This window comes from Chenopodium quinoa, unplaced genomic scaffold (genome assembly GCF_001683475.1).
Source record: "Chenopodium quinoa cultivar QQ74 unplaced genomic scaffold, ASM168347v1, whole genome shotgun sequence".
NCBI lineage: Eukaryota > Viridiplantae > Streptophyta > Magnoliopsida > Caryophyllales > Amaranthaceae > Chenopodium > Chenopodium quinoa.
The window spans coordinates 1585515-1608003 of NW_018742205.1; the positions used below are offsets into that span (position 1 = coordinate 1585515).

The 22489-nt window shown below is 35.6% G+C and overlaps 3 protein-coding genes across 4 annotated transcripts; all 3 read right to left on the bottom strand.

Moving 5' to 3' along the window:
* Nucleotides 1–379: 379 nt before the first annotated feature.
* On the bottom strand, nucleotides 380–4246 carry LOC110728251. The gene is made up of 5 exons (XM_021907930.1): nucleotides 3397–4246; nucleotides 2419–2624; nucleotides 1786–1884; nucleotides 1617–1690; nucleotides 380–1058 (listed from the first exon to the last, which is right to left on the bottom strand). Exons 1-5 carry the CDS (start codon nucleotides 3710–3712, stop codon nucleotides 827–829), a joined length of 927 nt encoding a protein of 308 aa, XP_021763622.1. The 5' UTR covers nucleotides 3713–4246; the 3' UTR covers nucleotides 380–826.
* A 2041-nt stretch (nucleotides 4247–6287) lies between these two features.
* Nucleotides 6288–10688, bottom strand: LOC110728258 (oligopeptide transporter 6-like). Its single transcript, XM_021907935.1, has 6 exons — nucleotides 9331–10688; nucleotides 8799–8896; nucleotides 8097–8666; nucleotides 7722–7980; nucleotides 7432–7614; nucleotides 6288–7169 (listed from the first exon to the last, which is right to left on the bottom strand). The coding sequence occupies exons 1-6, from the start codon at nucleotides 9826–9828 to the stop codon at nucleotides 6546–6548; spliced, it is 2232 nt and encodes a 743-aa protein (XP_021763627.1). The 5' UTR covers nucleotides 9829–10688; the 3' UTR covers nucleotides 6288–6545.
* Nucleotides 10689–13349: 2661 nt separating this feature from the next.
* Nucleotides 13350–20238, bottom strand: LOC110728266 (nuclear speckle RNA-binding protein A-like). 2 transcript variants are annotated; one of them, XM_021907946.1, is made up of 7 exons: nucleotides 19845–20238; nucleotides 18568–18689; nucleotides 18120–18477; nucleotides 17928–17989; nucleotides 17769–17850; nucleotides 15907–16027; nucleotides 13350–15797 (listed from the first exon to the last, which is right to left on the bottom strand). In XM_021907946.1, the coding sequence occupies exons 1-6, from the start codon at nucleotides 19930–19932 to the stop codon at nucleotides 15924–15926; spliced, it is 816 nt and encodes a 271-aa protein (XP_021763638.1). In that variant the 5' UTR covers nucleotides 19933–20238; the 3' UTR covers nucleotides 13350–15797; nucleotides 15907–15923. The 2 variants fall into 2 exon arrangements, with proteins under 2 accessions (XP_021763638.1, XP_021763634.1); XM_021907942.1 differs by having other exon boundaries at nucleotides 13350–16027; nucleotides 19845–20237.
* Nucleotides 20239–22489: the final 2251 nt, after the last annotated feature.

Here is a 22489-nt window from a genome sequence, read left to right on the forward strand (position 1 = left end):
TTGTCTAACCAACCTATCCAAACATAATTAGGAATAACAATTAACTTGACCTATTTTATTGTTTAATCCCGGTAACAAAAATTGGCTCATAATCACAATAAACTGCATCAACATGTTATAAACTTTTTTGTTTTTTTGGATAACAAGCAATCATAGTATTACAACTCCTTGGCCTAGTAGAAAGCTTGGTCCTTTATTAAAGCTTATTGATTTAACTTTGCCCTTTCTATGCAAGGCCCGAGTATCACTTACTGTGCTATAATTCCATTAAAAAAAAAAAAAAGGTACTAGGAACAGAGAAATTGGATAAGTTCTGGCCTCTGAGAAAACATTCTCAAGGAAACTCAGGGAACAGAAAAATCTATTTATCAAATATTAATATCTGGAAAAAAAATCTTTTACTTTAATCAGGAATAAAGCATCAAAGTTAATGCCGATTGTCAACAGAAACTATCATTTACAGTAAAGTCAACCCACAATGTATGGTCATCTATACATCGACATATGTTTAATAAACCATGGTGAGTGGTCCATGACTCCATGGGAGATGAACAAGCTCTATACAGCTACCCAGAGTAATGAAATTGACATACAAAAAGTTACTGTGTAGCATTCCAGGCAAGAGTCAAAAACCAGACTTGCAGAGAAATGGTAGAAGCACCAACAGAGGATAGCAACAGAGACAGCAACTTGGCTAACCTACACTCCTTGAAGCTTAGACATAATAGAAAGTCAAAACTGTAGGCACCAATCTTCTGCATATGGATTGTCCAAACAAGATCAGTAAATCATGTACTCTTAACCTTCCAAAATCACTAATTGTCTGCTACACTCCAAAGAGATCAAGCGATTCCAGGACTCTGCGAGCTTGGATGTGCAGAGCTGTCATCCTCTCCTCTGGATCAAGAGTTGAGCCGAATTGACTAGCTGCCCATATCAACGACGCAGATTTTTCCCCTAGAAGTCGACGTATGTCCTCATGTACTGTTGCCATTGGCTGCATATCTCTCCCATCCACGTGCCCAATGAGTAATAACAAAAATTCTCCACATTTCATCCTATTTATAGTAAAGTGAGTGTCAGCATAAGGATTGCAGCAGAAGAATCTAATGTGGACAAATAAATCATCTCCATTCAAATTTGGCTGTTACATTACTGGTTATTTTAACAATGTTACAGTTGATTCTGGATACTGGGAGTAATAGATAAAGCTTTATATGTTTGAGCTGATTGATTTGCAGGCAGGAGAAAGTCAAACAGCTAGATCACTATCATTATGTGGTTGACAGAAAATTTACTCCATAACATTCTGACTAGGATAGGTCTGCCTAGTCACTAGTGTGATACTGCGAAGTATACCAAGGCAAGAGATTAAGCGAGATGTGATTACATATAAAGTACACAAATAATCAAGGTTATCTTACATCTTCTTGGAGTATCACAACAAAGGCAAGGTATGGATCATGGATGATTGGATGGATATTTCTATAAACATATTTCTAGCACGCCAAGCAGCTAAATGCATATCTACCATGAGCACTATCAAAGGTCCCAATAGTAAAACAAGAAAAGAAATAAAGCTCTTGATACATAGTGGATACAGGAATTGAAAATACCTGAGATTTTCATCAACTTGTTTGTCTCTAATAATTGCAGCAACTTCCTCAATACCATTACAGGTTTCAAAATCCTAGAGAAATACAAAATATTACAAGAATTCAAATTAAACATATACTTGTATAATGGATGATAGATTTTATACTGAAATTAATTAAGATGTCATACCATTTGATTAGCTGTCGAATCTAACATCAAAGCAATCAAAGCATCAACACTGGCACCTTGCTCTAGAGCTCCTCTACTCGATAATATATTCATTAACACCTGCATATGATTAAATATTCATATCTCGTAACAGGAAACTAATCCTTCTCAAGTTTCTTTCGTAGACTTAAATCAACTAAATACAAAAAATTTCATAAACAATCATACAGCTTCCTTAGTAGCCTTCAGCTATTAAAATTATCAATCTATCCTTCAACTGTTTACATTTTATCTTAAACAGAGTACTAGTATGTAAAACTTATAGGTGATAGTGCCGAGGAGCTAAAAGTTAATGCTCAGCAAGAGCTAATCAGCTAAGAACCCTCCAGAGAAGGTGAAACTAACACACCAGTTTCCATGACTTTACACTATTTCATTATTGATCCCAATCAAGCATTCTCTAAAACTACCTCAGACCTGAACAGCACCAGCCACAGGCTTCTTTCTTTTAACCTTTCTGACATATATTTCCTCACTTCATCCCTAAACCCTAAGATGATGGTAGGAATAGAAATGCCAATAAAACATATACATAATCATATTAGAGACTAATAAAAAGCAGGTATTTACAATAACAAAAAGAGCATTCTGTACCGGAATTGCCTTGTGCTGGTGAGCCAAAATTGTACTTTGTCTGTGAATTAGGCAGCAACCTTCCAAAACACGAAGTGCAAGTGCAACTTCAGTATCTGTTGAAGGGTTTGTTAACTTCATAGGTTCAACAGTGAATATATGATCCAAACTGGTCACCTTATCTTCTTCCGAATCTTTTAGTGAATGTTGAAAAAGAACAGGAACCACTGCTCATACATAACCAACAGTAAATACATCACACAAAAGGCCAACACCATCAAATTAAGAAGGCAATCACTTAACCCTTTTATAAACTTTCAAGAGCCCCAAAAAACATATTTTAGTCTAAATCATCTCAAAGAATGAAACAAACTAAGGACTGAGAACAATCACAAGTGAACACCTTCGTATCATCGTGCAACAAAAAGTCAATCTTGTGCTATTTGATTACTTCTCGCATTCACAAATACTAGTATGTGCAGTTTTTTACTTTCAGAAGTCAAAGCAATCGACAAATTTACTCGAAAAATGTTTGTTCAATCATATATGTAATAAAATTCTCCAATACATTGAAGCTGAGGGTAGTTCCAATATAATCAAAATTACAAATTAAGGTGTCCTATGGTCCAATACTCCAATATAATACAATACCTTCAACAAAACGTCCTCAACTATTCTAATTGACAGCAAAAAAATGAACTTATTCCGTCTTCTACCATTTCAATCTTCCTCAAAACTCAATTTTCCAATTGCAAATTTCTATTATACAAGAATCGCTTCTTCCTCCGATTTCATATTTATTTCATAGCATCAATCACCAATTCAACCAATAGACGCCATTAATCAAACCTAATGTCTCAACAATCAATTCAACTACAACTTCCATAATTTCACAATCAACAATCAATCAACAAAACAAAAACCAATTCAATTTTACATTTACAACTAAAAATCAAACCTTAAATCACATCATAACAGAAGATGAAAAAGAAAAAAAACCTTGAAGATCAGGGAGAGATTGAGTGAGGCAAAAGAGACGAATAACCGAGTCAGACTCAGCGACGGAACGAAGGAACTTGAGGAGGCAACGAAGGCCGCGAACTCGGAGGAAGGAGAACTCAGCTCGCGCGTCTCTGAGACCGGATCGGAGAGCGAGTGTAACCTCTCTGTACATTTTCCGTTGGTTGAGCGACTCCACCAGCTCCTCCACCGCCGCCATTGCCGCCGTCGCTGACGGTGATGGCGATTGTGAGTCCGGTTGACCCGTCGGCGAGTTCGCCGGTGGTGTTTGGGAGTTTGTTTTTTTCAAATTCATGGTTACTGTCTCTTTCTCTGGGTTTGTTTGGTTTCAAACCATATTTATGGAGGAGTATTCAAACGCTGCGTATTGTGAAAATCAATCGGATATACTTGTATAAGTTTTTTGTTTTTGTTTTTTTTTGGTGGATGAGAGTACATAATATGAAATTATGGATAATTAGAGTTTACCCGTGCCTTTTTTTTTTTTTTTTTTTTTTTTTGAACACAAGTTTACCCGTGCTTATATGTAGGATGTATGTTTAAGAAAAAAAAAAAAAGTAAAAGTGAAAATTATTAAAGGGTGGTTATTGGTTATTTTTTTTAATTGAGTGATATGGGTAAATATGAGTAAAAACTTTTTAACCCGACTCTGACCTGAACCCGATCAGAAAATACTGAGCGAAACCCGAACCCGACCTGAATTGAACCCTAACAACCCGAATTTGACCCAATATCATATTTTGTAATAATTTTAAATTATACACTATTTTTGATACGTTTAAAGCACAATTCGAAATTGACCCGTATTCTGACCCGAACCCGACCTGCTAACCTGAATTGTCACCCCAAGTAAAATGGGTAATTATTGGTTATTTAAAAAAAAAAAATAGAAGGGCTTGATTTTAATTGAGTGATATGGGTACTAATGAGTAAAAAGGGTGGTTATTGATTATTTTTTTTAAGAAAATAAAAAATAAAAAATAGAAGGGCTAGAATTGTAAGGATGAGAATTTGGAGTGTTGTGAATGAAAGTTGAAAAAACAACTCTTAAATAACCTTTTTAGATGACACAGTTTGACTTTTGCACTATTCACAAACAACACTTTGACTAACTTTTGTGATTTGTAGCTACGATAAAACATAATCATGTGGGATCTTGTTTAAATCGTCTTAATGTATATTTTATTAATATCTACTTTTTATAATTTTACAATGTTGATAATGGGAGATATAACTCGTGAAAATTATGCGTTGGCAAACATGATAAAAGAAACGTGTCATCTATTAAGGAAAGGAGGAAGTATAAAATATAAGACTTTTTTTTGGGTGAATAAAAAATGTTCATTTTTTTTCAAGCACATCTTTAACTATCGTTTAGCAAATACGAGTATTATAAAAAAGTTAACGATTTGAAATTGTAAATTAAAACAAAATTAACAAATCCCACATGACACAGTCAAAACAAAGGAGGTCTTTTTTTTTATATTTTTTTTTTATTTTTTTATTTTCGTATTAGTTTTGTGCCCACCGATGTCTAGATGGTTGATAAAATTTTAAAATAATACTTTTACTTGAATGTTAATAAATACGGTCATATAGTCCGTTATGATAATGTGTATATTTAGACATATGATATCATATGGCTTATATTTATATAATAGTGTACTTTTTGTAGTTTTATTTGTAAAAAGATATCTATGTTATTATTGATTTGAAATTACTTATATTGAGCTTAAATTATTTTCAATGAACTTAAAATATTTTTACCAAACTAAAATTATTTTTACAGATTATAACTTATTTTTACTGATTCTCTATTATTTTTTTAAATAAATTAAATAACAATGCATTTTGTATGCGGCTAGCCACACCATCTGGCAGAACAAAGTAACCCCTATAAAAGTGACCGAATAACCCTTGTAATGTAATACTAACTAAGTAAACTCTAACACTGACTAAGTAATCCCTATCTAAAATACTAATTGAGTAACCACTATAACACTGACCAAGTAACCCCTATAGCGGCACTCATGAATTAACTCTGATAATAGTTAGTGACATGCTTTGACCAGCTACATATAAAAGTTTGTGATTAAATAAATGGATCTTATTTTAAAGAACTTTTTAAAAAGAATTTGATGATGGAAACATAATTGAGTAATAGGATATCTATAAAAAGTTATGATTAATTTTGTATATATGAAATATTAGAATTCCATCGATAATAAAACTCTATATAATAATTTTATCTTAAAAAATCTATCAAAAAATCGCTAACTTAGCATCATATGTGTCACAATAACACCTATTCGTCGCCTACGTGGCGCGATACTTGGCGAAAAACTGGAATGCCAAGTGTCGCTGTCTCGTGGTCTGGTTGCGAGATCGGCTTTATTTATTAGTGATACGATATTTATAAGAAAGATCTTACGGAATCAGTTTATGGGTGACAATATTAAATAAATAATAGATTAATTAACTTTTAAATTTATCGCACACCGCATGCATATGGGGCTAGTATAAAACTAGTGAAGGAAAATAAGAAATGACAAATTATTTCTCTTTATTTAGAAAATGGCCAAACCTACTAAGAAAATACAAGGTGATTTTCATGATAAATAAAAATGTTTATCCAGTGGCAATATTGTAAACTTTAGTTGCTACTTGAAATAGCGATTTACCTATAGATAAACAAAAATTGTTTATCTACAAGATCAATGGGGCGCCCTCCTACTGACAAGTTCTTTCGTTTTACTTTCATCTATTTCAGCAATTCTACATTTTCTACTTCTGAAACACTTCATTTTCCTATTACAAGTTATATATTAAGTTATTAACACATGACAGTTGTAATGAAGAAAATGAGCATATGACCAATAAAAGAATACCAAAGAACTCTATGAAATTGAACATGTACATTTCATTGCTAAATCATCAAATCCAACTTCTACAGTTCTAGTAATTATAATTCCCAGTAGTCCCAGAGACTTCCCTTCATTTAGCTACTTGGAGCCTTGTAAACTAGATCACTAATCCCCTTTGGAGAAAATACTTGTATCAAATAAAAAAACGCACTACAATCCCTTTGGAAAGAATCTACGAATTAAATAGGTAGAATAAGTGAATGATTAAAAGACGGGGCAACCATCCACAACAATCCCTTTAGCTGTAGGGCATTGAGCCAACGGGCATATCATATCATCAGAGTGGTTCCCCCACCAGTCAAGGCTAATATTGCTAGCATATTGCAAGCTAAAGAAGAGAAGAATCGTCATAAAAGCTGTTCCTGCATCAAGACCTCCTGAAAGGATGTAATTGTAGCGTTCCCACATCTTTGGGCGATACCTGAAAATGACATACCCTGAAAGGAAGCCAACAATGATCCAACTAGTGAAGTTAACCGCACTAGCAGGTGGCATCATCATGGTTGCACCCAAAATAACAGGCATATTAATGAGTCCTATCCACTTTTGCTTGGGGAATGCCTTCAGAGCAAGCCACACTAGGCAAGGTGCCAAGGCTCCTGCTAGGAAGAACCAGTTCATGTGCGAGTAGTACCCCAGGTCTCCAAAGATCCTGCGTGGACCCACCAGCCCCCATATCACCGAAGCAGAAAAGAAGGTCCTGTCAAAGGAGCAGGTCCATGGACTGTCAGGTGGCAACTGCGACGGGTCACAGATGTGAGGGATTGACTCCATCATCCACCATGCTGTTCCGGTGTAGACTGCTACTGATACTAATGCTCCCACAACCTGAAACAATAATAGGTACTTCTGTTATCATTACTCCAAAGAACAGAATTCATGATTCTGCTTAATTTTTCATTACAACAACCTAAAGCCTCATCATCTTGACTCTATACAAATTGAGTACTTTAAGATAGAGAAAGCCTGACTTTCAAAGTGGCTCCAAGATTTTGTAGACTTTGAAATTGGTTTTTTGACAGCGTTGTAAAAACTGATAAATAGAACTGAGTTAAACAAAATAAAAGTTGGGTAGATAAAAGGGACAAACCTGAGCCATAAACATAGCTTTAGGTGGAATCTTCATGTAGTGACCGAGCTTGAAGTCCCCAATAAAGAAAAGGGCTTGACTCATACTAATGTAGCCATACACCTTGAACAACATATTAGCAACAGGTCTCCCTGGGTACATATATCCAATAATGTATTCCGTGATAATATTCAAACCTGGTTGCTGTTATGTTAAAAGAACAACAGAGAACGTTAAGAGTTTAGAGCAGATAGTTGCAATGATCATGCTACATTTTTGAAGGTAAAGAAAGAGTTAACAAGTCAATGTACCTGATTTGTAGTGGCTTGAATGATGCCTACAGGGAGGGTGAAGAAGAAAGCAAGCGCAGAAGCGAGTAAGACACCCCACCATGGCAATTGGAGTGACTCCTTGTAGTATTCGCAAGTAAACAGGGTCAAAGCAAGGTTAAGCACTAAAAGGACATGAAACCACCAATTTGGTACTTGTCCATAGACCTTCATCAGCTTCGTGTGTATATCCACTTTCTTTGATGCTCCGAAAGCTCCCTTGACTTGTTCCCATATCTCTCTGTATGATCAGCAGAGCGTCAAGTGAAAGATAAACTATAACAAAAGGCTAGCAATACCCAAAAACAGTACTAAAATCACCAATGAAAAACGTTGTACAATATAATTCAATCATACCTTCCATTGAAGATTAGGACATGGACAATGGTTGCAGAAAGTGCGGCAAACCCAAGGCCATACGTCACAGCAAAGAAAGTGCTAAGATATAGAGGACCATTTGTGGCATACGCAGCCTTATCCAATGTAAAATGTGGGGAAACGATGCTTTTGATATCATACTTGGTTCCATTAACCATGAAAAGACTTTGAGAAAATATAGGGAAGTTCTTTGCCTTGAGCACGTCAAACCAATAACAAAATGGTATTATCGCATACATTATGATAATAAATCCCGCAGCTACATTAGCAGTAGCAAACCAAGGGCTAGCCAGAGGACTTCCTAGGTACGAGGAAATCGTAGTCCAATCTATAGCAAAAGAGCCAATTCCAAGGGCCTGAGTTCCCGAACCCAACTGATTGACTAAAACAGATTTAGGAGCAAACCAACACAGCCAAGAAAAACTAGTGGTCATAATGAACAGGTAAGTGGGTAGGACACAATAAGCAGCAGCACAACTTAGAATAATGAGGAAGGCCTGTGTTCTGGATATGCCTCCTTTCGCCCTTGGTTCCTTCTCATGTAGAGCCCTGCCATGACAATCGAAAATTTCCAACAATTCATCAAAAGCCTCAAAGAAGAAAATACATTTGTACTGATTAAACCACATTTACATCTTTTTCCAATTCTAAAAACAAACCAGCCAATATCAGAAGTTTCACCTAAATATTGAGACTTGAACCAGATTAGCAGGCCACCACATCTCTGCTGGCTCGACGAGATACTTCCGGAATAGACCAGCCCATCCAAAACCCAATAGCTACACATTGCACCAAGTAACTCAATTTAGTGCTTGAAAATTAACAATTTCTTATAACTGCACCATAAACATAAAAATTACAAACAAAAAAAAGCTTGAAATAACAATGAGGGTATTGATCCTATCATTTACAAAAAATGCATAAAATCTGGGCCTTAAACAAGAAATTCAAACTAAAATTTTCTCCGATTAATGAATTTACTCCGAGGAAAAGATTAATAACAAATAAATAAATAAATGTATTATTCCCCAAACCCTCCTAAGCCTTGACATTAAAACAAGAGAATCCAAATCCCTTTCAGACTTTTAATTAATTTAATCTAAAGTTATTCTGATACATACATCTGAATCTAAACTCGTCCTGAAAGAACCAAACAAATTAAAAACAATCAAATAAAATAACACGAACGAAAACTTAAAGGAGATTTATTAACCTGGGTGGTGAGCATAACAAGAACAGCAGGAAGAAGGGTGAGCTTCCTCTTATAAAAAAGCTTAACAGCACTCAATATATGGGTGGCGTAAACACTTCCGGCACCGGAATTAGCGAAAATAGTGATCAAAACATGTTCTTTAATATTAAAAGGACCAGGGTTCAACGTAAACTGCAACCTAGTACCTTGAAAGAACACCCTCTTTGTGATTGTCTTGGCCATAAGATGTCCTAGAGGAACAACAGCAATCTGGGCCGAAATCGACGTAATAATCATGGGATTTTGTCTATACCACATGAATTGATTAACAAATGACAACAAAATACATGCACCTAAACCAAGAACCCACATTCTAAACGTTAAAACAGGCATGTTTGGATCATCTGTTTTTGGCACGGTTAAATTTACTTGTGGTATTGAACATTCTTCATCCGTATCGCCTTTTTTCATTGTTGAATCCATTGATTCTGGAACAATTTCTTCCCCTAAACCACCCATATTATTATTATTATTATGAATATGGATGTAATATGTAATTCTAAATTCTGTGTAACAAAGTTACAAAAATATTTGATGCATGGTACCAAAACAATGAAGATTCTGTTTAACTTATAGGGTTATAAAGGTAAGATTCCTAGTTTTGGTGGGATTAACGAGAGATTCTTCGAATCAGAAATGTATACTAATTGGACTTAAGATAAAATTATATTATTTTATCATTATTGGAAGGTTTTTTTTTTTTAAAGAAATTATTGGAAGGATATTGGAGGTGGGTAGTTGAAGGTTTATAATATAACCTAATTCTCACGAAATTCTTGGAGATATGTTTAAATATTAGCTGTAAAAAATAAATAAAAATCTTTTTTGATGGGATATTTTTATTTTATTTTTAATTTTTTTCCTTGTTAATTATATTTATGGGGGGTTTGGATAGAGTTAACTAGTTAAGGTAAAAAATCATTAGAAATCAAAAAGATTGTTTCCATAGTTAATTGTATGATAATGGCATTTAAATTTGGATGGCTACTTGGTTAGGAGTAGGATGGAAAAAAATCATGGATATATAAAACCATTTTTAGAAGATTTCCTGTCATAATTGTTGCACTAGTATAGGCGTATAGCTGTAATACTTTAACCAAGCAATAACAAAATAGCTCATATTTACAGGTTGTAAGTCTTGTAACAATTTTTTTAAAAAAATGATTTTTTAATTAGGAAAAAAATAAAATTAAAGTCTCCATTCTCCAATAATAAAGATTCACAAAATATTTTGTACTGTATAATAAAGTTCACTTATCATAACAAACAATTTATTTAGTGGCATTTTCGTAAATAAATTAATTATTTTTTTTATTACATATTATGGACCCTACAATTGTTGACTTATTTACGAAAATGACATGCTGACTGAGATTTATTTAATGATTTATTTACAAAAATATCACTAGATAAACGATTTTTAGGGAAAAAATGATTTCGATTTGGTAAGAATAAATTTTAATTTGGTAAAAATAAATAAATTTTAAAACAAATCAATAAAAAAATCAGTTAAAATAAGCTTTAATTAGTAAAATAATTTAATTGAGTAAAAAAAAAATTATCTCAACAAAAACAACGGGAAGAGAACAAAAAATTTGTGTAAGGTTTTGTCTCTTCCCTTTATTTTTGTTGAAGTGAAATTATTTTTACAAAAAATAACTTATTTTTCCTAAAGTTATATAATTTTACTAAACTGAAAAATATTTTTCAAATTATATTTGTTCTTTAAAGTTACTAATTTTTACTGTTAAAATTAAAAAAATTTCTTTTGGGATATTTTTTGCTAAACTCGATTTATTTTTACTAAATTAAAATTATTTTTACTTAACTAAATTCATTTTTGCCAAATATTAGTATTTTAAGGTGAAAAATACAAGACCGCCTCATTATCAAATACCAACAGATACTCGTTATTGTCATTCATGATTAGATTAATAATCAATTCTTGTTAATGTCAAAGTTAATCACACAACCGATCTTAAATTGTATCAAACACACCCATCAAAAATTCAAAAGTTTGGAGGTGGAAAAGGTCTTTCCACAAAAACATGGCAATTAAGGGCAAAGAATAATGTGAAAATTTAGTACTGTATGATGTCTAAAAGCTTGTCACTTTCTTGCTATAAATATACGATTAAACGCGTAGTGTAACCCACTACAACAAGAATACAAGTACAATAACAGTACAATAAGGCAATCCGTGACCAGTCTCTAAAACATGTGACCCGGCTCGTCAATAGGCATCGTTTTCTGAGCATATGTGCTTTGAAATGCGAGCATTCCTCAACTTTCAACTAGAAACAAGTTGGATTATTCCGTGTATTGTGACTTGCCCTCTATAAGGGTTTGTTATGTACTCCGTATAGTTTTAAGAGGTGTATATAAGCATTATATTGAAAGACAACGTACACATCAACTAAATGTTACTTACAGTACGCTATGATGGCCTCCAGTTATTTAGAGGCAGCCGGTGAGAGCGAATAGCAATTTAATCTTGTAAATGATATATCAATTGATTAAGACAAATAACAATTGCGTAAAATGGAAGAAAAAAGAGACTGAGCAAAACTATTTTCTTATCATCCACAACTACCATGCGAGTATAACAAAATGAGACAGTTCAACTATATGATTTTTAAACATAGCCCTAAAGCCCCTAATGATCATAAACAAGAAGCTGATAACAAAAAAAAAAAATCATTTAATACTACGTAATACCAAATCACGTGAAACGTTGTCATCCTCCGTATGTACAAAATATTTTAGTATGGAGTATATACTTCGTAGTTCGTACTAACCCGTACTTATCCATTCCCCAATCCCCATCCTTTTAAAACTCTTATACATCCCAAAAAACCCCAAACCCTATAATCCTTGACTTAAAAATATAGTGCAAGCTGGCCACTAGCAATATATGTCCAAAGAAGAATGCATTAATTGGATTAAAGATTTAAAGGCATCAATTGGTTGTTGCCTGTTGGTGTAGTGGTAATTGGGGCTACATTTGATAGGGAGGACCGCGTGTTCGATCCTCCGTAACAACAATTGGAGGGGACTGAAACCTAGCCACCTAAAACTGATCCTCGAATTCGGATTAGCCCAAAGGGTAAAACGGGTAGAACACCAAAAAAAAATAATTGGATTAAATGCCATCAATAACATATTCTGATAAGTTTGTACAATAATTCAATAAATAACTGCGTGATATTTATTTTAGTTTCTAAATTTTTTCATACTATGTCAGGCATTCGTTTTTTATTCTTAATTGGTTCTTTAATGAAGGCATTCAATTCTTGGTTGGCACAGTAATAATCGAAGTACGATTACTTCATGTCATTGATTAGAAATACTTTAAACACGAAGAACTTTATAACGGTTGGAGCAGCAAATAGTACAAAGCTATTGCAATATCTAGCAATTGCAAACTATCTGCATATGAAAGAGATTAAGTTTCCCATTTATAAGAAGGCACAGTCTTGTACATAAAAGAAACGCCCAATTTTAGCCTATGCCTTACTGGGTAGCAAGCGGGGCGGCATACCAAGAAAAAGAAAAAAAATGAGAAACCAATCCGCTTGGATATCTAATTATGAAAAATGGCTTCTGGCATCATAAGTGGCATGCCTCCTTTCTAATCAACAAGCTTAGGTTGCGTAAGGATGCTTAAGGGTGGCACTCACCTTATCGTATAAGGCTGTCATCAAAGCTTAGGTTGCGTAAGGATGCTTAAGGGTAGCACTAACCTTATCTTATAAGGCTGTCATCTTCTACAACAACGTATTTGTTCTTAATTAAAACAAAATTTAGATAGATTGCCGATTTTTATTCTAGTTTCACAAGGATTTAGTTGTTGCGCTCTGAAAATGATTATGAGACTACAATACAATTTACCCATTTCCCTGTCACTTAACCTAACATAACAAAACACTACATAGTAGAAAATGTAATGTAATCAAATCTTGCGAAAATTGTTGTGTTGCGCAAAGCTAAAGCTCTCAAAATCAAAGAGACGATGATACAAATTACCTTTTTCCCTGTCACTTAACCTAACACAATAAAACATTACGAAGATACTCGTTTACTATAGTATATATGCTTACATGAATTGTGGATAGTAGAAATTTTACGAAGTACGCACAAGCCCAAGATACATTGCATGCTCAAACTAAGAACTTGGCAAATAATACATATAGCCATATAGGCCATAAAAATTAGGCAGTATTACAAAATTTTCCAGCTGTTGTTGGATGCAAATAGTTGAGTAGAGGTTAGCGAGAGGAATGCTGCATCAATTCGGTAATTTTAACTCGATTTAATATGCTAATGCAAAGTATTTAACAACGAAGAGTATAGTTCCTTTGCAAGGTAACACAATACAGGCAGCACACCAGTCAAGGGCGAGTGAAAGAGCACAAACCTGCTCAGCATAACTGCTTACACCACAACAAAACAATTCTAGATTATTATGATCAGATCAGAGAATTCCATACCCATTTCATAAGATGGTGTATATCCATCGAAGCAAACTACTGTAACCTTAATCACAAATATATGTTTAGGTCACTAACCCGATACTTGTCCAGAGAGTTAAGTTCAACGGATTGCAACAGAAACAGTCACTTCTGACTTCGCAAACTTTGAGCAGACACCAATTCTTTTATAGCAAAATATCCTCAGAAATTACAGAATTTGAAACAAACTATTCAGGCAAATAAATCACAAGCTGGAACAGCTTAATGTAAGTCCTGATCGCACTATTCAAGACACTCAACATGACTGCATTCCGTTCTCGGTCATAAAGAGGAGCACTGTGTATGAAGCAGCTTTCCAAAAAAAAAATGCCAAAGGCTCAACTCACTAAATGGTGGATTAGTAATGTACAGAACCACTGATGTGGACAGAGCTCTTTAAAACAGAGGTCGCCTGACTGGTTCGAACATTATAACATTCCAACTTCCAAGTACTTATCATAAACCATGGTAATAGGCTAACAGCCTTGCTGTCACACTGACTAAAGTTAACAATTGATAAAAGTTCAAAACTACTCTGCATAAATTCTAAACTAAGTACCTAATGAAGAGCTCATAATCACCTGTACCTAATGAAGAGCTCATTTTCACTTGTACCTAATGAAGAGCTCATTTTCACTTGTACCTAATGAAGAGCTCAACACTTGTACTATCAGCGACTCCTTAATAAGTGAAGCAACAAAGATCTTAACTCAGGTACAAAATGCCAGATCATCATGTTTATGGATGAATGCTTCCTCCAACCCAATTACATGGCCTTGGTCAAAAGAAATGAAGAAATTGCATCCAAAGTTCCTCGAGAAACATACTTGAATTCACCGTGAAAAGAGTTTTCCAGAGGTTGACAGACAGTCACTACAGGATGGATCGAGATGTAGCGAATACAGTCATACCACCATATGCTCATGGCTGAAGTAATCAACGCCCCAAGTCCAGCCTTAAACACGGACAGTATGGGCTATAGGGGATTGAAATAATCCATACTAGGTAAGAAAAAAAATATTGTGATCAACATTCCTGAGCACACACAGCTGAAATAAGAAGTAACAGCAGCGGAGCAGGCAACAAAGTTCCAGTACCAAGTCTCATAGCTCCAATAGCAAAATAGTTCTAATCACTCATCTTCCCATTCTATTGCAGACAAAAGGCATAATCTATTCTTATCAGGATAGATTTATAAGAATACTAGACTCCAAAGATGAAAAGTTTTGAAATAGGACTTTGGTTGAGAAATTTAGTGTTGATAAGTCATGAAAATCTGAAATTTCAGCAGCAATTTTAAAAAACATAAAATTTCAGCAGATGATGAAAATCAAGAGTCGTGCCTGAGAAATAATGTTTTCTTTTTTCAAAAACTCAGTAAAAAGAAAGCATCCTGCTGATAAAGAAATGCTAGTATCTTGCAATAAAGTAGAAATAGGTACAGAAACAGCATCAAGTCTATCAACCCCCCAAGCCCAAAACACCAAACAAGGTACATAATTGAAACGCAGTTGGCTCGCTTTTACATTGAGTGATTACAAGAACTGAAGTAACAGATGAATAGAGGTTGTACAGTCACTCCTCATCAAACCATTGCAGGTATAGATATTGATCCCTAGCATTGCAGAAATTGCTATAAGCAAGGAAAACCAACTTCAAGACCAGGCAATGTCGACGATGTATTTCAGTCAGATACATAAGTAGCAAGTTTCCAAGTATCTAAAACTAAAAGCGAATACAGTCTGGCACTCTGGCATTTCATAAGTTTCTAATAAAAGGGCACAAGCTCCAAACTAGCTACAAGCCCCCGAATCCCACGAGTTGGTACTAAATAAAAAGCCGCAGAAATTGGTGTGTGGATCTCAAAGGTGATCATATCAACCTCAATTTCGCAAACCTCCCATTTTGAGCGGATTCCTACATAGAAACTCCCTTTGGTAATTTACAGCGAAAATTGTTCGAGTTACAGCTATAACCTAAAGAGCGAATTGTGCCTAAGCCTGATCAAATGGAAGACTTTTATCACCTGCAAAATCACACCGTTCAACGCTTGCCGCGATGGCCACCACCTGACCTTGCACCCGGATAACGAGCGAATTGCAGCCTCAAAATAGAAGTGTCACGGTCATTCTCATCGAACTTATAACCTGCAAAATCGAACTTTACTCACGCTGCAAAATAGACTATGGTCCAGGTTTTCACGTATTTTGGGGCCATTACAAACTACAAACGCACCATCGCTTTGCGTACATGTTCAATGCCAAAACACAATTACATATATAGCCAATTAAAATTGGAGGATCATAAAATTAAGGCTTGAGAGCTAGACTAAGGGAAAAATTGACCCTATTCACCCCAACTCTTGAAAAAAAGAACAGTCTCTTTAACTTAAACTTAAGAAGATTAGCAGGGGAAAGATAAGAGGGTGTCAAATTGTTCAAGGTTCATGCTGGTCACCCCGTTCAAAACCCACATGGCCACATTAGTCCAAAAACGAGTCACAGATGTCCCTTAGAAAGTTCAGAATTTAAAACACACCTCAAACCCAGTGACCCTTTGACTGTTCAATTAACTATGTAGAAAGAGTTGCATAAATCCTGCTTCAAGAGCTTTCGTGTTCTACTATTAGTAGAAAGCTGAAGAATTCCTTCAGTTCCATGATGAACATGATATTTGCAAACAGAATCAGAGCACTATGTACTGGTCTATAAATAGTTTCACAAACGGTATGCCTTCAGAGAATCATCACAATTACAGATATTACAGTTAGGAAATGCAGATCACTTCAGCATTTTCTTTGACATTTAAAAAAAAAAAAAAAAAAAAAAGCTGAGTTTCAACCAGAAGATTATTATAGAGTCGAAAGTAGATTGATTTGTCACAGGATATCAGTGAAAGAACACTCAAAAATCTAGTTAGCCTGAATTCCCAGTTGGTTACACAACTGCATCCCTATTCTAATAAAAAAAAAAAAAAAGAATCAGATGCTAAGGCTATGATAGTTGAATGAAGATAAGTTAGCTTCGCAAAAAAAAGTAAAAAAAAAAAGGAAAAAAAGGAAGTCCCAAGGGTTTGGTATGAGTTCACAACATGTCGTCAACGGAAGCAAAATTGTCAAATTGTTTGCCCAGATGTCGCACCTCAAATCTCCAAATCAACCTTAAGGACCCATCAGATTATACCACACTAATTTTGCATATAAATTATCCACTTAGAGCATACGCAATTAAGGAAGGTAAACAGATCTGCTTATACAATCCATTAGACAATTGTAGATTCAGGTTAAGAAAAATCCTAGATCCCACAAGCCTCGTTGCATTTCTGTTTAAGGACTTTATTCTCCTTGAACTATGCAAATGGATCTATAGTTTGCAAATACTCCACTTTTTTAGACTAAACATCTTGACTTCAGAACAACTCTTTTGGGTAGTTCGATCACAGGGAATATATATATATATATATATATATATATATATATATATAATAAAAAAAAAACATAAATTATGGATCCTCGTCTCCAATGATAAAAATAACAGAACTAACGTGAGGGAATCGTAAATTCAAATATTAGGTTACTACTGAGCATAGACAACGAGGCTAGGATTCATATACATCAAGGATATCTTAAGCCCATTTCCAGCATTTTTATCTCTGACAAATCACTTATAGAACTAGCAACCCAGAAGGCCAGAAGAGAGAATTTGTCAAGCGATAAACAAATGCAAAAGCACTCAGTTATGATCATTGACCTTTTGAAGCTCATATATTGCATTTCCACACTAGGTTCATAAAAGTAATAAACGCATAATAGATCACATAGATAAAAAGAGAATATGTTGATGTACAAAGTTGTTATACAGGGAAAAAGAAAACCCCCAACAAACTCACCTTGTAAGGCATCCAACGCTGTTGCAGCATGTGCGGGACTCAAAAAGTCAACAAAACACAGCACAAGTGGATCTCCCCCAGACTACAAGAAAAACTACACATGAGTACTGATCCATGAAAAAAATGCTATACAAAGGGAGCAGTAGATAATAGACATACATGTCTTGCTTCCTTGGTCACAAGCCTGACCTCCTTGTAGCCCACAAAGGGACGAAAGATGTCTGACAAAAGAAGTGAAGGAAACAAGAAGTTCCGAGAGGGGAGGGACAGAAAACCAGAAATGGATGGCAAGTATGAAAAGTGCAGAGAATAATTATTTTATTAAATAAAATTTGCAATGATAAAGGATACGAGCCACTTCCCTGCGCGTACAGTTTGCAGGCAAGCCCTCTACATAGAGAGTACTGCTAGCATCAGGTGGAAGGGAAACCTCAGACCTTCCAGATCCAAGATTGGAGCCCCGCCCCTTCAGGGACATCGCAGGGTCCATAATTCCAATACCTGTCATTCGAGGGTCGCTATTGATTCGTGGATCAGTTACCATACGTGGATCACTTACCATACGTGGGTCACCAGACATGCGAGGATCATTTCCTAATCGAGGATCGTTTCCATGTCGAGGATCGTTTCCAAGTCGAGGATCATCAACAGCATGACTAGATATGCCAGAGCTAGGTAATCTTCCTGAATCTGCCCCAGGATAAAGTTGCTGAACAATATAATGTATTTTAATGTCAAAGACAGACCAAATTACAGACCAAGGCCAAAACACATGCGTAGTAAAATTCAGAAATATTACTGTGCTTCTCAGGTAACGATCATAAGATTGGTTTATGGACTCAGTATCTCTAATTGCACGGTGAGCTAGCCTGTCATCATCACGAGAGTAATAACCAGCTACATCCCGTCCAGATGGAACATCTACAAAAATGCTAACGTTTCAGCATATTATAAATTATACATTACCTAAGAAATCAACAATAAAATAGTGGGGTTGGGATAAGAAGTTATCCAAACGCATGCATGTGTGTTAACACTGGAGTAGCATAACATGAGCAACATACCTATCCAAGTTATTAGTAATAAGTATATGCAAAGCTAAACAGAGACCATAGCTGGAACCTATAATTCTATAAAGAAAAAGGTGAAGTATACAACTTTCAATAATGAAGCACGAAGTCGTATAGCAAATTAACAATTATCATTTTATAAGTAGACCACAACTTTTTACTGTGTTTAATGAATAATGAATGGCAATTAAGGATTTAAAATATCAAAGGTGAGCAATGACTGAACAGAAATTAGAGCAAATTCTTGAATTTCCTCCACACCCAGTCCCAGGCCATCCAAAAACCCTTTACTTGCATATTGTAGGCGTATAACAATTTCTTCAATAAGCTATACAATGAATCCATTACAAGCAGTAAGCGAGTTTAAATTTCATAGCTTTTACAGATTCATCTGTACTTTACTCGATCAGAAAACTATTAAGCTGTATATATAAAGAGAATATTATCATTCCATAATTTATCTTTGTATTTCTTGAAAAGTCGCCCGCCTCAACAATCAAAGATTTTACAATTTGGCAGCAGAGGTAGACACTTTAAGTCAATATGGACACTATCAGTCTTAATTTAATCTCTATTGGAGCTCTAAATTAAATTCACTACCTACCAATTAATTTGAACAATAAAAACAACTTCTTTAAAGACTAAATTAAAGAATCGTTAAAACATAACCACAAAACTGCATATACCCAAATAATATGTATCAATGGAGCTAAATTAAAACCTAATAGAAACAGGGGAAAGAAAGGAAGGTTAAAAAGGGTTTTGGTTGTTAAACTAAAACCCTAAAACACCAAATCGTGTAAAATTGTACATAAACAAAATAATAAAACAAAAGGAAAATAAAGAACACAACTTTATCAAGCATATTTCAAGAAATTAAGCTCAGAGAAGTGAAATAACTGGAAATTTCGTTCTTTAAAAATAATGGAAATACTGAAAACCCTAGAATTGAAAAAAAAATTAAAAAAAAAAAAACAAAAAAAGAAGAAGACGAAAGAAAGGGTACCGTAATCGGAGCGAGGGCGTTTCGCGGGGAGTGATGAAACGGCGGGCGGTTGCCTTGAATCGGTGTACCTCCAGTATTGGTCTGACATTTTTGGTATTTCTGACCAAAACTAACAACAGAGAAAAGAGAAGACTTTGTTGAGGCAGGTGTTCATGTTGGACATCAACTGCTATGTGCTAATTTTGTTTGGTTTATTTTCTTTTTTTCTTAACTCTAGATTTATTCCTCATTTGAAAAGGATAATGCATTACGTAGCCTTCAGAGTTATAGATAAATATTTAGGTGTCGTTTGGTTCGCTGGAATGAGAATGATTCCCTTTGTTAGTATTTATTTTTATTTTTTTGTCATTCCCATTTTCCCATTTTATTTTTGGGTTTACCTAAAAATCTCCTAAACTCATTCCCCACCCCCCTACCTTTTGCATTCTCATTCCCCAACCACCACCATACCCTATCAACTGGATTTACCTCGCAAGAACTTGTTGCACCTCGCCGGATGCTCGTCGACCTTCCCCCGACCCTCGCCGCCCTTCACTGCCCCATCTCCCACCTGTGGTTGTAGTCGGGCCAAGACCTCGAACAAAGAGCTTCTGCTGAATAACGTCGGAATCAACAAGTGTGCGCGCCACAAAGAGAACTTAGGGTGGTGGACGGCGACGTCTTGGAGGAGAGAGCGGAGTTGGTCGGCTATAAAAGGTTCGATGAGTTTGCGAGCGTCTTCGAGAGTTAGGGTTTGGGTTTGAAAAGGTGGTTGTAAATCTGGGGTTGCGTTGGAAACGAAGGAATTGGATCCAAGGTTGTAGTGTTAGTTAGGCGGTGCGGTGGCCGATTTCGTTGTGGTGTTAGTTGTAAATAGGTTGTGGTGTTAGTTGGACGAAGGAATTGGATCCAAGGTGGTTGTAAATTTGGGGTTGCGTCGGAAACGTCGGAAGCAAATAATCATTGCGTCGGTTCCGTTGTGGTGTTAGTTGGGCAGTGCGATGGCCGGAGAAGGTGGAAACTGATGAAGGGGTGCAATGGTTGTGTTGTGGTGGTTCTATGGTGGTTTCATTCCATTCTCCTCCCTTCTAACCAAACAAAAACCTAAATTATAAGGGTTTCATTCCTTTCTCCTCCATTCCCTTTCTGCATTCCATTTCGATTCCGTTGTGCGAACCAAACGACCCCTTAATGCTTTCTACGTGTTTAAATAAATGAAATGTTTGACTTTCACAAGGTTTTATGGAGGTAAGTTGAATACTTGAAGTTACTGCTAAAATATACGAGTAATAAGGTAGTAGAGTATAAGTTTGAGGAGAGATGAAAAGGGGTTTTGTTGGGACCACAAATTTGTAGAATATTATTAAAAAATAGAGAGAAGTTACTATTTTTTTGTGACACAAAAAATAGAGAGAAGTTACTAAAAAGGAAATCGTTTCATTTATTTAAATACGGACGGAAAAGGAAAACGGTTCATTTATATGAACATGGAGGGAATATATATCCTAATTTGGTACTCTGTGTTAACTTAAAAATGCAGGACAAAATTACACGCAAATCAGTGTAATTAATATTATATTTTTATTTGATTTTCTATTTATTACTCCTTATATATAGCCATAAGGTAGAGGTGATAATAATAATAATAATAATAACAATAATAATAATAAATAGTAATAACAATAATAGTAGTAGTAATAATAATAATAATAAATAGTAATAACAATAATAGTGGTAGTAGTAATAATAATAATAATAATAATAATAATAATAATAATAATAATAATGATTAGGGGATTTTTATCCACCAAGCGCCGTTTGACAGGTGGACCAACCAGGTTCCGCCACGCGTCCTCCATGGACCACTTAAGACACGCCACGTGTCCACCCATGCCAAATGGGACAACCGGCCATCAAGGCCCATTTCAGTCTAGAAGCCCGTTCGGCCCTAGGTTTACCTTAAACCTAGAGAGTTGCACGCTTCCCAAGGCTATAAATACTCGATTAATCCTCATTAATCAAGGGACCGAATAATTTACGGAACACACTAATAACCGGCTGATCTCGCTAGCAAAGCAGATTACCTACATTAAATACTCTCACCTAGAGAGACCTTATTACTTTAATTTCTGTATTAATTACTCCTTAATCAGGTACTAACTTGACCGTTGGAGGCGGAGCTCTCAGGAGTCTCCGTTATTTTGCAGGTACAGGCGTCCGGTTCCAGTCTCGGAATTGTAACTCTCCCGCAGGACATCAGAAAACCCCGAAACATTTGGCGCCGTCTGTGGGGAGAGTACTTCAGAGATGGCATCCAAGTCTGTACCGACCCCAGAAGAGAGGCGTCCCCTAGACGACCCTCAAGTTCAGTCGGACCATGATACCGAAAGTGAATTTGAAGTTGAAACTCATACAGCTCCAGACGGGACCCTAAGGGCCCGCCGTACCCGTCATACTGAAATAAGGGAACGGGAGTATCTTCAAACAGGAAGCGAGCCAGCAGGCGCACCGCTTGCTCGGCAACAGCCGACTGATGGGTCTGCTCCCATCACAAGGAACGAACTCATGATCTTCATGAGGGGATTCAAGGGAGAGATCCAAGAGTTGATCAACAAAAAACCACCTGCTTCAGTCAAAGAGCAGGCGGCCAAAAAACCTTCCACTTC

Bases quoted from the DNA above. Each gene is read 5' to 3' on its own strand.
- LOC110728251 (XM_021907930.1), bottom strand. From the start codon at position 3,712: ATGAATTTGAAAAAAACAAACTCCCAAACACCACCGGCGAACTCGCCG. The intron at 1,885-2,418 runs GTACAGAATGCT...AATCATATGCAG, and splicing joins ACCAGCACAAGGCAATTCCG to GTGTTAATGAATATATTATC. The intron at 1,059-1,616 runs GTATTTTCAATT...TACTATAAATAG, and splicing joins CAAGTTGATGAAAATCTCAG to GATGAAATGTGGAGAATTTT.
- LOC110728258 (XM_021907935.1), bottom strand. From the start codon at position 9,828: ATGGGTGGTTTAGGGGAAGAAATTGTTCCAGAATCAATGGATTCAACA. The intron at 7,981-8,096 runs GTATGATTGAAT...CTGATCATACAG, and splicing joins GTCCTAATCTTCAATGGAAG to AGAGATATGGGAACAAGTCA. The intron at 7,615-7,721 runs GTACATTGACTT...TTAACATAACAG, and splicing joins TTCAAGCCACTACAAATCAG to CAACCAGGTTTGAATATTAT.
- LOC110728266 (XM_021907946.1), bottom strand. From the start codon at position 19,932: ATGTCAGACCAATACTGGAGGTACACCGATTCAAGGCAACCGCCCGCC. The intron at 18,478-18,567 runs GTAATATTTCTG...TATATTGTTCAG, and splicing joins ATCGTTACCTGAGAAGCACA to CAACTTTATCCTGGGGCAGA. The intron at 16,028-17,768 runs GTGAGTTTGTTG...TCGATTTTGCAG, and splicing joins AGCGTTGGATGCCTTACAAG to GTTATAAGTTCGATGAGAAT.